Source organism: Monopterus albus, unplaced genomic scaffold (assembly GCF_001952655.1).
Source record: "Monopterus albus unplaced genomic scaffold, M_albus_1.0 scaffold60.1, whole genome shotgun sequence".
NCBI classification, from domain to species: Eukaryota; Metazoa; Chordata; class Actinopteri; order Synbranchiformes; family Synbranchidae; genus Monopterus; species Monopterus albus.
The window spans coordinates 608,849-623,525 of NW_018127940.1; the positions used below are offsets into that span (position 1 = coordinate 608,849).

The following is a 14,677-nucleotide window of genomic DNA, read 5'->3' on the forward strand; positions in this document are numbered from 1 at the left end:
TTATGTGAAGCAACTCAGTAACAGTTCACTGCTGCTGCTTCAGTGTGTAACAATGACTTCGATACCAACACAAACAGTGAATTTAGGCCCTATATCTTTCCCATGTGTTGTAGCCTTGGACTTGCATAGCAGAGAGGAGACGGTGGCAGTAGCTCAGACGTTACTCATGGAGAGTTAGTGCAGTGCTAGTGGGTTAATCCATAGCAACAGGGATAATGCAATTTCTGGGTATCAGCAATTCTTGTCAACAGACTATGCTGAAAATAGCCTTAATGAGGCCACAAGAAGGACTGAAAATACCAGCAAGGTGAATTGCGGTGTTTGACAAAAAGCATTGCTCAATGACCAGGGGCCCACTAAAAACCTGGTCCAGTTTAATGATCAGTGATCAGATCAACGCCCAAGAAGAGTTTCATACTATTTCTCAAATGGTGTTAATGCTGTTTTCTTTGGCTGTGTGCTCTGCCACTTTCCGGCTCTCGCTCTTTTCCTGACCAATCAGGGTGGATGACTCCACTGAATTGTGCAGAGAATTATGTGGAGTAGACATGACAGCTAATACTACCTTTGTTATGGAAGGAGACATTTTCCACCCCAAGGTTTCCTTAAACTGAAAATGATGAATCAATCCTGTAATGTTTGCTGGCAATTTCTGAGTAAGGCAGATTGAGCTGGCTCATTTTTAAAGACACCGGCAATTATAGCGAACACACACTAGATGCCCACAAAAAGAGCTGGCATCACCTAGTCAGTGTGTTGGTAAAGCAGGAAGCTGACAACCCCTCATCTGCTCTTATTAATGTCAAACACAAAAAAAAGAAAGGCTCACCACCCTAAAAGTCTTTTGTTGGCTTTTTAAAGAGCTAGTTGCTATTTGTCCTTACAGAAAAGATTCTTTCTGGTACTGATAGTGAATGTATTACCCACTGAAGACCAATTTATATTTTATAACCTTTGTGATTAAATTTGATGTGCTTAATTTTTACAGGTTAGTTAAGTTCCTGTTGTCATTTTGATGTTGAGTATTGATATGGATACAGAAATAAAACATTTTTATATTGTTAAAAATATGGGTTAATAGTGGGTTAGATTAGATTGAAGAAGTTAAAGGCAAAATATCAGAAACTAACTATGGAAGTGAATAATTTGATACAGATGTTGTGTATGAGGTTACGCCGAAACATAAAAGTTGCTGAAAAGACAAACGGGACAAAACTGTGCGCTGAACTTCCATTTTATTATTCCTGTCTGGCCAACAGCTTCAAACATAAGAGAAGTAAGGACCCAAGGTAATGAGCCATAGAAGGAGGTCATGATCAATACAGACCCAGTCTGAATAATTTTATGCCTCATGCTTTCCTCCTTTATGCTTACTTCCCTCCTTACCTTGTAGCCATTTACACCATAACTAATATTTGTGATCACTTAACCTTCATTTGAATGCTTACGTACTTGACAGAGCGTTTTCTTCAAGGTCTACAACCTACTCTGTTGTCTTTGAAAAGACAATTTATCTTAGCTTAAAACTCTGACATGCTCAGATCAACTAGCTTTATCTTCACAAAATGTGTCTTATGGTTGGTTACTTGATATCAAACACTCACTCAACCGCCAGGCACTGGCCTGGATTACACCCTATCACAGGTGCAACCCCATGGTCCAAACATGAGAGAATGAGATTCAGTGCTCCCATGGGTCAAGCTTCTTACATACAGGCTGCACATAGGTATCTACTAAATCTGAAAGTTTTAGATTAACAGCTTTCATGGGATTTACAAATGTGTGCAGATATGTATATAGTACTATGACAAAGCTAAGTAACTATAACATATTTTGTGGTGGAGTAAAAAACATATACTACTACTACTGCTACTCTAACATGTGGTGGAGTAGAAGTAAAGTTGCATCAAGTGGAAATACTGAGCTAGGCCTAATTTTACTTTAGAGCATTATACCTGAGTACAAGTACTGTTTCACCAATGCATGTGTACCTACTGCACATGTATATTCTTACATTCACATACTCTAACCCATATATGCCAAGGTATGTGATACATAAACACACAAACACATGCATAAATACATGCATGTACACAGTATTATATGTTTTATTGCTTTTTTCCTGAAACAGTGGCATCCATGGGGCCACATACAAGCTTCAGCTATACACCTTTTATACATTACATCTGTTCTCGCTTCCTGTGTAACCATGTTTATGTGTACTGTCCATGTTAAATAAACAAACATATACAGTAAATACATCTAATATGTACTTTTATAATTCAAAATAATTGTACAGTACAACAGGGTACATTGTAAAACTCCAGATAGTAGTGAGGTTGTCTTATGTGGGAGTTTTAATGTTGGTGATTGCTGCTGCTAGAGGCATTGTTGTTTTTGGGGTTGTCTGTCCATTCGTACGTTCATCACATTCTCATGAATGCGATATCTCAGCAATGCCTCAAGAAAAATTCTTTAAATTTGGCACAAATGTCAAAGGTCACTGTGACCTCACATCCATCTCATTCTTGTGAATTTGACTGGCTGGCAAAGGCAAACAACAGCAAGGTGGTAATTCTGATTCTTAATTTGATCTGGAAAACTGTAATTTGTAATTTTAGGCCATCTAAACAGAACTGATTATTAGGATACCTTTTAGTTATATGTATTGCTGACATTAATAGTTTAGACCTTCTTCAAAGATAGTCTAACAGGCTGCTGAGACACGCACACAACCTAGGATTCATCTTGGACACATGCTGTGTGACATATCAGCATTTCATCTAGGACTCAAACAAGTCAACATCATTAGTCACTGGGTAGAATGACATAATTAACTGAGAGCAGTGGTTACTTGCTTTATGCATCTCCTGTGGCTATTACTTAATTCAACAAGACGTGAGGACAAGGGTTGTCGCCCAGGAAAGCTGCCGTAGCAATACACATTCACAGACTGTCAGCAAATAAACAGCCTCTGGACTTTGGACATCTGCAGGTTAGAGCAACTAGCATCGCTAAGCACATCAGTGGATGAGTGCTCCTATGAGATTGCACTCTGTTAAACCTGAGAGACTGAACTGCTTTTGAGGAGAAGCAATTCTTCAAACTCACCAGAAATGACTCTCAAAGGCCACTGCTGGTGTTTAAAGGAAATGTCTATGAGTGTGATAAGCTGAAGGATAAGCTGAATTTACTTTATGGACATAGAAAGTAAAAGCTGAGGGTAGATTCCATCAGAAAAAATTAAATGAAAAGTGCACAGTGATGAGACTGCATATGCACATCAAGCATAACATCTGATTAGTTTTATAGGTATGTTGGTAGGAATTTACTGTATATATGCATTATTACATCAAATAGGTTACAATGCATCTTAAGGTTAACGGTTAATTTCCAACTGACAAAGTTTGCATTAAGCTTGCACCGTGTCACACACACACACATTCATGCAACTGGTTAATGTGCTGCAGTCATATGGTGATATTTTTGGGCACATTAGTAATGACCTTTCTCTGAACCTGAAGGCTACAACAGTGAGAAATAAAGGAGTAAATGAATTCAATGAATGAATCATATTCATTCTTCCTACTGGCTGGTTAGAAGTTGGTCAAAGCATCTTTAATAACTGGCTTAGCAAAGTAAAATCTCTGTCACGCAAGCAGAGCGGGGCACCGCTTTGCTTGATGTAACTGCCCCATGGGGAAAAACAAATGAGTGAAGTCTTAAAAGTAGCCTTTTTTTTGTAAGAGTGCCTGGAGAGACAAATAACATTTCAGCAGATTACTTAAACACCTGTAAATTAGCATTTTTTAACACATGGCAGAGGTGCCAAATAAGGGTGGCAGGTGCACAAGACGTGCTAATGGCTTCATTACTGAGACTTTGCAATGCTAGGAAGAATTTAAACTAAAGAGTACAGCCCATACAGTATGTTATTTGTTGGCCACTGCTATCCAAATATCCCAATTGAAAGCATTCAGTACAACAGTACAAGTTTCCACATTTACTGTTCTCAATTTAATTTGAAATGGAATAAACTGCCATTTTGTCCATCAGTGAACATTCAATACCCGATAATGACAAAGTCAGCACATCGAAGGTATACCAGTACAAGACCATGAAGTGCTTTAAATACAAGTAAAAGAAATTTTTAATCAATATCCAAAAGGGCAGGCAACCAATGTAAGGACTTGTATACACAGTTGTGTGCCTTTGTAAACTATCTTCAGCCAGTTTAGCCTAGCATATGTAACCAGTGTAACACATAGGTGATCAATTTCTGAATACATCTAAAAAAAAAAAAAAACTAAACAGGGTGCACAGTGCCACAGTTATAAAAAAAAGAAATTTCAGTTTTTGACTTTTAAATATCCATCCATCCATCCATTTTCTTCCGCTTATCCGGGACCGGGTCGCAGGGGCAGCAGTCTAAGCAAAGATGCCCAGACCTCCCTCTCTCCAGACACTTCCTCCAGCTCCTCCGGGGGAATGCCGCGGCGTTCCCAGGCCAGCCGAGAGACATAGTCCCTCCAGCGTGTCCTGGGTCTTCCCCGGGGCCTCCTCCCGGTGGGACATGCCTGGAACACCTTCCTAGGAAGGCGCCCAGGAGGCATCTGAAACACATGCCCGAGCCACCTCAGCTGGCTCCTCTCGATGTGGAGGAGCAGCGGTTCTACTCTGAGCTCCTCCCGGGTGACCGAGCTTCTCACCCTATCTCTAAGGGTGCGCCCGGCCGCCCTGCGGAAAAAGCTAATTTCGGCCGCCTGTATCCGGGATCTTGCCCTTTCGGTCATGACCCAAAGTTCATGACCATAGTTCATATGTTCATAAAATAAATAAATAAATAAATTTGCAAAACAAAAATGTTTTCAATTTGTTTAAAATTAGTTACTGAGTGTAGACTGATGGACAAAAATAGCAGTTAAAATTAATTCTAGAGCATAATGAAGTGTGAAAAAGAACACGAGGCCTGTGAAGTTTCTGAAGCATAGAGACAATAAGTCTTGGAGACATAATTGGTGCCAAAGGGGTTTATACAGGTAAGTACTGAATTAAGGCACTGAAACCTATGTAAATAGGATATTTCTGTTTTTGATTTAAAAAAAATGTGCAGGCATTTTTAAAAAAATGTGTCATTATAGCTTATTGAATGTAGATTGGCAAAATGGCAGTTATATCAAATGCGGTGCAGTAAAGTGTGGAAAAAGTGAAGGTGCCAATACTTTCTGAAGAAACTGTATATGGCTCGAGAGCAGGGGAATGAACATAGCTATCATTAATACAGCATCTGATACTGCATGTCTCTCAGCTGTGGACTGCTTGGCTTGCCTTATCAAGCACACAAGCAATTAATTCACAACCCTCATATTACTACTGTTGGTAGTGGCAGAGAAAGACAATAACAAAATACATGCTGTTTCCTTCACTGTCAGAGCACATCATGCATGGTAAGACAGGTACAAAAGCAAGTCAGTAGCTACATCATAAGTGCACTGAATAGAACACGGCAAAGTAAAAACTCCTTAGTGTGTGTATTAGTGCTGGAGTGGTCGGTACAAAATAAATACTTCTAGTGGGGACACTGAATCTTCAGTGAGTATTGCAAAGACAATCTTGTTCTCAGCGAGTGCTAGAGGTGAACATGGGCACATAGTGATGGTTCAAGCTGCTTATAAAGATCTTTCATTTCATTAATTATATTATGAATAATTCACATCACTCAAAATTCCTAATGTAGCTGAATGTATTCTTCCTCATTGTGAAACCTATTAACCAAAGAGGCTCAGCATATATTAATCAACATAATTTGTTGGCTGGCTTTTAATGACACCACTGTGGAGGTCATAGTACAGTAGGCTTTTAAAGTTTTTGTTTTTACTTGTTGGGGTGTGTTACATAGAGTACCATCTATACTGGGAATGCTATCAACTGTAAACCAAAAAGTTTCCAAGCCTACCTTTCTCACAGAAAGTGCCAGTAAAATGAAGTGGGCAGTGACAGGAAGGCAGAGCTCCGCCAGGCACTTCATAACATGTTCCACTGTTGCGACAAAGACCATCATGGCAAACTGGTGTTAGTGTGGGGGCTCCCACTGTGTTCACTGTATCAGAGGTGGTTGATTGAGTTGCCAAACTTGAAGAACCTGTTGTGGTTGGTTCGACAGCATGTGGAGTGTATCTGCAAAATTGCACAAAAGTGAGAGTAGTTTAAAGGACAAAGCCGGTCATTTTTTGTATTAACAGTATTTTCAGCAGTCTCTATACAGAGACTAAAACTGACACTGAATTGCCTCTGCTCATGGTTAATGTCCATCATTGTGTCAGTCCTGGATCAGCTTGTTTGTCTATTCTCCACTGTTGCTCAAAAACAATTAATCACACATCAGTGAAACACACTGCTGCACTGGGTGACATTTCTTCATTAGCAAACCCCAGGCCGGAGCATGAAGAGCTTGCACAAGACCTTTTGCATGTGCAGTTGACTCTGACTAAGGCTAAATTCAGGAAACTATGGCCACACTGAGCCTTTGGAGCAACATAGTCGGGTCTGGGGCTTCGTAATGAAAAAAAAAACATGTCAGCCAGTGCAGCGATGTGTTTCCCTGATGTGTTTTTCATTGTTTCAACAGAGATCTATCGCACAGACGAACAAGCTGATCCAGGACTGACAGCTGACAGATGTTACCCGTGAGTAGAGACAATTCAATGTCAGTTTTAGTCGCTGTATGGAGACGGCTGAAAATACTGTTAATACAAAAAATGAACAGCTTCTTCCTTTAAATCCAATTTCACATTAGAAGTATTTGCTTCTACTGTAACGCTAAATATGAACCACATTAGTGTACAGCTAAGGCTACCCATTAAATGTGCGGTAAATGTAAAAACAAAAAGCATACTAATTTTAAATTCATTGCCAGGGAGAGATGAAACCAACTGGTATTTGTGAGTGGCCAAATTTCCCCCATTGCATCAGACAAAACAAAATGTGTCTATTAATAAATGAACCCTCATCAAATCAAAATGTTAACACACAAGTGTGTAAATGTGTGGGGGTGATTCTTCTTGGGTAAATTTGAGGAAAACTAGCAACAAAAAAAAATCTATAAATCTCAGGTGAAAAACAAATCAAAAGAAGAGCAGAAGAGCTTGAGATTGTTTTTTATTTTAAGAATCCTGATACTTTACCTGCATTGGTCTGTGTTGCTGCCGCTGATGGCATCAGATGTGTAAAAGCTCCTCAGTTTATTCATTTCTATTATTTCAATGCAGCCAGTATAGTTGTGAAAAGGTTTTGCTCCCTAAGAGAAAACACAGATAATTTATTAGACAGTTTTGTTTAGAACAGTTCCTTGTGATCTTTTACAGTTTTTATTATGCTGCAATTTTAGCCATGTCTGTCAGAGCCTTGATTTCAGTCAGTGATTGAGAAATCATACAGCGCTATTACCTGACTGGGTAGATACTGTTGTGGCAGACCACCTGCAAAGACGTGGTTTGTTCTTCGTATCATGTTTCCCAACCAGTAATTACCTGCCGTACTTTTGATATTCTCATGACCGGAAAGAGTTAGCTCCGCTTCACAGGGATCCAGGCGCTGTCTATGAATGAGTACAACCACTTAATGTCAAAAAGTACAAGTACACTAACTTTAAAAAAAAAAAAAAAACTTTTGTGGCCCTTTCAAGAAATTAGGTTTTGCTGTCATCACGGCTTATCTGACACCAAATGTTTGAAGAAAAAACTTACCAAAAAGACATAATTAAAAACAACAGTTCTCTAATTAAATTGCTGGAATAGAGACAGGCATGTTCCTCTTGCAGATAATGTTAAATTAACAATTTTAATTTATGTTTTCACATAAAAACATGCCTGCAGTCATAAATTAACATTCTGACATGTTGCAAATAGTTTTCTGAGAAGCAGAGTGAATTATTGGTAAACAAGCATAACTGGTCTGTTTGCTCTGTTGATACATTCTGTTGATCACAGTCCTCTTCTGAGGTGCGACTACTGAACTCCATTTTGTTTTCCTGCAGGTGTCTTATGAGCCTTGACACAACTATTCTGGACCCACCCCACAGCCATTCATAGTTTTCAAAATCCAATTCTCCACTTTGAAACAACAGGGGAAAGCAGATAATTACCTAAGTGCAGATTTTGGACTAACCATCTGCAGCTTGAGGGTACTCAGGCCACAGATGCACAGTCTCCTCTCCAGTGTCTCTTGATACCCATTGTTCCCAGAGTGGAAGTTAGGGGGTCCACGAAGCAATCTAGTCTGATTTGTTAAGCCTGTACTTTGCAGACTGTTGCATGTGTCGGCTAAACACTCGGGGCACTAACTCCGAGCTGCAAAAGTCCTTCCTCTGGAGCCAGTGCGGAGAAGCGGTTAATTTAGAAGCAGTCTGCCAGAGCGGCCTGGCGGGCAGCCAGAGGGCACTGTGCTCACTGTCCTTGAGAAGTCTGCCCCACTGGGTTTCTATTTAACATATTGAAAAGCGTCTTTGACGGGAAGATATATTAAAAGTCTATAATGAGTTGGGCGGTGACGTTGAGGATGGCCATGGTGTTGTAGCTCTGGGTCAAACCAGACAAAGATGGACGGACTCGGCCATCAGACAATTACAAAGAATTTGCTTTGTGACAGGAGAAACCATTTTTCCATACTCCCAGCCATCTAGTTATGACAGCTCTCTTTCTTGCAATGTCTCCAAGGGGTTGCTACAGAACATTATGATTGATTCATCCTGCTCCTGTATTTTTCTAGCAGTGAAAAACAGGGGCGGAGTCTTGTAGCCTCTCAAACCCGAATGGCCTTTCTGGGTGCACTTGTATATTTAGGGCAGTGCAGCTTTCTAACAAGAAACACAAAGAAATCTTCCCAGTCAGGTTTGCTTCACCAGGAAGTTATTTTCTCACCTTTGGCACAGTATGTTCATATCTCACCTCGAGTACCTCACCTTCACTCCATGTTCATCACTTTGAAAATGTCATCAGCAATTATCTTTGCTCAAAATAGGACTTCTGATATAAGAAGATGAAATGCAATACAATGATAATTAAACTGATGCGAGTTGAACATTAGCTGCCTTGTTTCAGCTTCTAGCTCATACATAATAAACTTAGTGTCTCAAAACTAAACCACAATCTTTCTGATGTCAGAATATAATGGAGAAAGCTGGCAGCAAGATCGCACATGTGCTTCGGAACAATATAACCAAAGGGGCCACAGCCTCCCTTTAAATCATTTAAACATTGATTTTGTGCTCAGCTCTTGCCTGTTAATCTTTTCAGAATGAAAAACTGCAAATGAAGACTTTAGAATAGCCAATAAAATATGGGCAAGTGATCACTAATGCATTTTAATAGGCACATTCTGACATTTATTTTAGTTCTTTAAAATGTAAGCTCATTTGCCCATTCGTAATAAAATCTGAAGTCTCAGTCTGGTGATTCCTGCCAGTTATACGTGTTCCCCTGGTATTAGTTACAGCCCTTCTCTTAAAAGATTCTGCCACACTTAAAATGAGTGGATAAGTAAGGATCAAGTTAATACCACCTTAGGTGCTAACAGTATTTGAACACAATTTGTATATTACTAAGACCTCTGTAAGCAGCTTATCATTGTAAGTGTGCCTGTTGCCTAAAGCAAATACAGAACATAGCACACTACCTGTGGGATGTCAACGTAAATACTCCGTACATTAAAATCTGTAAAATGAAACTTTCACGGTGCAGCAGCATTTCTTTTTTGTGTGAGCAATATATGTGTTGACCACAACACAGATGTGAATATTGACCTTGAGATTCACATGGCTAATTGAATACAAAAAAAAAAGAACATACCTGATATTAACAGTGTGAAGCTTGCCATTATCAACACGGACTAACGTATTGATCCTTGTAACTGTTTCCTCTTCATTACAGCAAAATACATACTGAAACATTTGAGAAATGGTTTAAAGAGATGTTTGGTGTCTCTTATTTTTCAGTTATAAGAACAGTATGACCCAGGTAACAGATGAATGTTGTGTGCAGAGTATTAAATTAATGTATCTGCTAAGACCCTTATAATAATTATTCATAATAACTATTTAACTTCAATTTTTACCTGTAAGAGTCCATCCAAGACGAAGAGTTTCATAAAAAAGAAATCACCGTTAACAGGTCCTTGGTCCACATAAAGTATAGTTCCCCAGGCCACTTGGGTTTGAAATCTCACAGTAATGTTGTTGAGTGCGCTGAGGTCAATACCCTCAAACTCCAGGTATGAATTCCCAAAGTACTGATTATAGCTTGAATCTAGGAGAAAAAATAAAAAAATATACAGCTGAAATGGGTGAAATAGCAAAACAAAAGCAAGAAAGACTGCAATTTATGCATCTCTACTGTAAATTCTGGTGAGAATCTCTATTGATCCCTGAGAGAAGAATTCAACTTTTCACTCGCCTGCTCCACAGGGAGGTCAGTGCACGGGGTGAAATACAGAACAGCACACTCAGAATTATTAAAGACTCAGAGATTGGCTAAGGACCACTCAGCAGGGCAGATGCTTTCTGCCACAGAGGCTTGAACACTGACTTTTTGGTTCTGTTGCTCTGCAGCTGCACACACTACTGCACGCTGCTGCCTAAAATGTAAATGTGATCTGTATCCATCAAATAACCTTGGCAACATGAATGGAATACAACTTAAAAGGGCTTGTTTACAGTGTAGTGTGGAAAGTAAAGGCAAAAAGTAGATCATCATTATTCTGAAAGCACAGCTTTTCCCCTTTCTCACTATACAAGCACACTGTAAATAGTCTCATTTGCCAAAAAGCTATGAAGCATGCAAAAGGCACTATATTAGGTGGGAGAGGAGTCTTTACTGAAATTAACGTATTCATGTAAGTTTATTGCATGCCTCATTTTATAGTGGAATAATTTGGCTCATATCATCCATGAGAATGGGCAATTATAGGATATTTCAGTAGAGGTTCCAGCTTAGCGGGGGTAGTGACGCAGACAGACTTAAAAGACTGACTCAGACTGCAATTGAAGGCAAAAATTAGGGGTGCTCATGCTCAATATATTTATTATTTGAAGGAATTTGTTGCAGAAAAGTCAAACCGGAGAACTTGTTAAAATAAAAAGCATTCCTGGATGCACCTGTCTCACACTCTGTCTGTTCTAATCTGGAAAAAAAAAATCATTACACAAGAGAAATCAGCAAAGATCCTTTTAAGTTGTTGCCATGATTAATCGGGCTGCTGCAAGTGAGACCTTTATCAATATTTGTTACATGTCAAGTGCTAATAGGCCAGACTCCCTCTGATCTGACAGTGGGCCCCTCAGGGCATCTGACAAACAAGCTAACCTAAAAACCCACATTTCCTCTGGAGAGCACGGTGACCAACACCCAGAGGAAAATCCACCAAAGGTAAGAATCATCAGGAGCAGATCTACTGTGATCTGTGAATTAATGAGGAAATGCAAGCAACAACAATGCTATGCTGTCTTCTACTTCACTCTTGACAATGGGGTTTGCCAGTGCTGATGATGGAAAATTACCCCTCAGAGACAAAGCTATTCATTAATTTTAAAGCCCTGTTTAGTCTGATGTCATCTTTGATGCAGTCTGAGGCTGCTGCCAGGAGGTAGTAGCATGCCTCATTAGCAGTTAGCTTCAGTCTCTCCCTCAAAGGTCTCCTGGTTTTACCACTACCTTACACTATCGTCAGATCTTTTATCCACATGCCATTAGACAGACAAAATTGAAAATGTAAATATGTACAACTGAAACTTTATTTTATTTCACCTCTCAATCTCCTCTAATGGATATCATATTCTTTTTTTTACTGTTAGCATAATGCTGAGCAAGGAGACTGTTATTACTCCACTCGGTTCAAAAGCTTTTCCATTTTCCACAGAAGAAGAAGAAACATCTCACTGGGAACAATTCTTGATCAAAATTTTTCAGATGGGATTTGATCAGGGTCATTAGGCTTATCTCAAGTCCATAAATGAGGTGATGCGAGTCATTAAATGTAACGTAGGAAGGCGGGGCACATATTGTTTGTGGATGGCAGGTTAAACCACCACGAGAAAAAAAAAAATATTTATAGAAATGTGAACTTAAGATCTATTAATATGAGGATGCACTTTGGATAGTTAAATTTAATTGATACAGACCCATTTATTTAAAAAGAGCTAGGATGTAAGTCTAGTTTTATTTGTGATTTATTGGGTAAGGTAATAGACTGAATGATTGATTTTCAGGACAGACATAAAATACTGCCATCCTTGGACCCAATTTCAGAGCCCTGGGGAAATGCAAAAGGTCATTCTGTACCTACAAAATTGGCAGAAAATGTTTTATATTCAAGATAGGTAATGTAAGAAGATTTAGCTGAGTAGCCTGTTTTTATACTGCTGAAATACACAGAGGAATTAAATCCTAAAATATAATACGGCTTTTTTTTTTTGGTAGTGCCTTTTAATATCTTTGATATGTGAATTTAAAAATAACCGATGAAATTACTCCAACATACTGCACTGACACAGGCCATAAACTGCAGCTGAAATGACAAATTTAGACTCTGCTGCTTTCATCTCACTGAACCTTTTTTTTCTCATGAATACTCAAATCTGTGCACATCTTGTAGAAGCCATTATGACTCACTCATAAAGTTGTGTCACTGAATCTAAATGATTACAGGCACACTATTCAGGTACTGCCAGTGCAGCTATAAGCAGACTGCTAACATAAACAGTGCCATACACATCAAATGCATGTTAAACAGTGGACAGCACACGTTTGAAATGACCTTATAGTTAACTTCATACTCCTTAGGTTGATTTTTGAGAAGCTGAAGTAATTTCATTTCCACTACACGTGGAGGCAAAAGATAAGAGCTTCGCCTGTGCTGCGGAGATCACTCCAAGGAGAGTACACCAAATTTAGGCTTAGCTGTAGTAAGCCTCTCTCCACCGGCAGTGTCCTTTCTAGATTCCCATCAGCTCTCATACTGTATAGCTAAAATACTGTAAAGCTCAGCAGTACATGTACAGTGACTGAGGAAAAAACCTGGGAAGACATTCTTCCTCAGACTCCTAATTTTGTTGCTACTGAACTAAACAGATTTTTTTTTACATTAAAATTAAGTTATTGAAAAAAGTAAAAACTGTATTGCATGTTATGTTATAAATGGTATCCTCTACTGTCAGTATACCATATTAATTATCTTCTCCATACTATGATTTAATAGATTTGAAAGGCTGCGGAGCAGTCTCAGGTTTAAAGGAGTCTATTTCAAGCAGCACCAAGGGCACTAAATGTGTTTAGATGGTGACCTACTTAGATAAACTCATGAATTTCAGGGTCCTCCTACTTTAAAACATATTTACTTTGATTATACACTTATGTCTAAAAGAGTAAAGAGATGTTTTGGCCTGTAGATGCTGGAGCTTTTTTTTTTTTTACTAGTGTCTTGTGTGTATATTTAACCCTCTCTAAACCGATGCACTGGATGAAGGCTGGATCAGGTGCAGTGGGGAGCACTCCATTATGTTTGGTCCGTAGTGATTTTCAGAGCGTTGCACTGAATTGGTTCAAGCTTGTCTGTGTTCAATAGGTCTGTTTTACAGCTTTGTGAACAGTTTCAAAGGTAGACAGACCTCATCTGTCAAGGACTAACAATCTGCCCGGTGCGCCAAATTCCTCCTCTCACAGAGAATCCAACACCAATAATGTATAACACGTTGGGTTCTGTGTCCGTTATTTGGGTGTTAAAGGATATAGCTTAAAATAATGATTGGACTCTCACTCTTGGAAATTATTGTTCTTACAGAAACAGAAAATGCGCTTTAGTGGTAAATAGAAACCTACAGTAGATTGTACCAAGATTTTGTTTTTCTTTACCACAGCTGTACAAACTATGCCAATCTCTCAATCAAACCTAATGTATCATCTCCTGCTATGTTTCAAAGGCTCTAAAATCACAATTGAAGTATCGGCCCAGTGGGAGTCTCTTCTCATTTTAAACAGGAAACTCTTGTGCACAAAAAATGTTAGGAAGGACAAGGAAAGAATAGCTTTGCAGTTTGTTAAAAAAAATCATGAGTTTTTTTTATAATACATAAATATAATTCATAATCATATTGAAGTTATTTCTCACACAACAAATAAATAAAAATGAGTACTTTTGCTGTGTGGCTCCCCCTACAGTTGCTGAGCATAATTCACTTTTACACTAATAATAATTCACTTTCGGCCGTTCCCGAACAGTGAATTCATTTTTACACTATTATTATAAATACCGGTTGAGCTTGGACCCCTCCTCATGGACAGCGGTATATGTGCATTTGTTCACAAGCTGAAGCTGTTACTGAACCAAAAGAGAAAATGTTAGAAGCCAAAGAACGGTGAAGTAAGATTATAGGATTTTCAGCAAATATGACTCTGCATGGTTTCATTTATTGTGATATTGTCGATGAACACTCATAACAAAAAGAAGAACATAAGAATAATAATTTTGTTTTGTGCTACAAAAGTACTACTTGAATTTTCAGCCCATATAGACAGTTTGTTAAGCGTCTGAATGTGGTTGTGTGTAATCGAATGAAATGTAGTTCATGACGTGATAGAGGGTCAAACTGCACATTAGCCAGTTTGTCGTGCTGTCTTGCTAACATCCA

General features: G+C 38.8%; 1 protein-coding gene across 6 annotated transcripts in view; it reads right to left on the reverse strand.

The window, feature by feature from the left end:
* eys (eyes shut homolog) overlaps nucleotides 1–14,677 on the reverse strand; it is a 166,498-nt gene that overhangs the window by 59,552 nt on the left and 92,269 nt on the right. For all 6 annotated transcript variants that reach the window (XR_002275188.1, XM_020603096.1, XM_020603097.1 and 3 more), the window contains 5 exons: nucleotides 10,111–10,301; nucleotides 9,846–9,937; nucleotides 7,447–7,597; nucleotides 7,185–7,297; nucleotides 5,957–6,177 (listed from right to left, as the gene is read on the reverse strand). Coding sequence is in view for 5 of the 6 variants with exons in the window: in XM_020603096.1 (XP_020458752.1) it covers nucleotides 5,957–6,177; nucleotides 7,185–7,297; nucleotides 7,447–7,597; nucleotides 9,846–9,937; nucleotides 10,111–10,301 (768 nt within the window). In the remaining variant the exon portion in view is untranslated. The remainder of the gene's footprint in view (nucleotides 1–5,956; nucleotides 6,178–7,184; nucleotides 7,298–7,446; nucleotides 7,598–9,845; nucleotides 9,938–10,110; nucleotides 10,302–14,677) is intronic.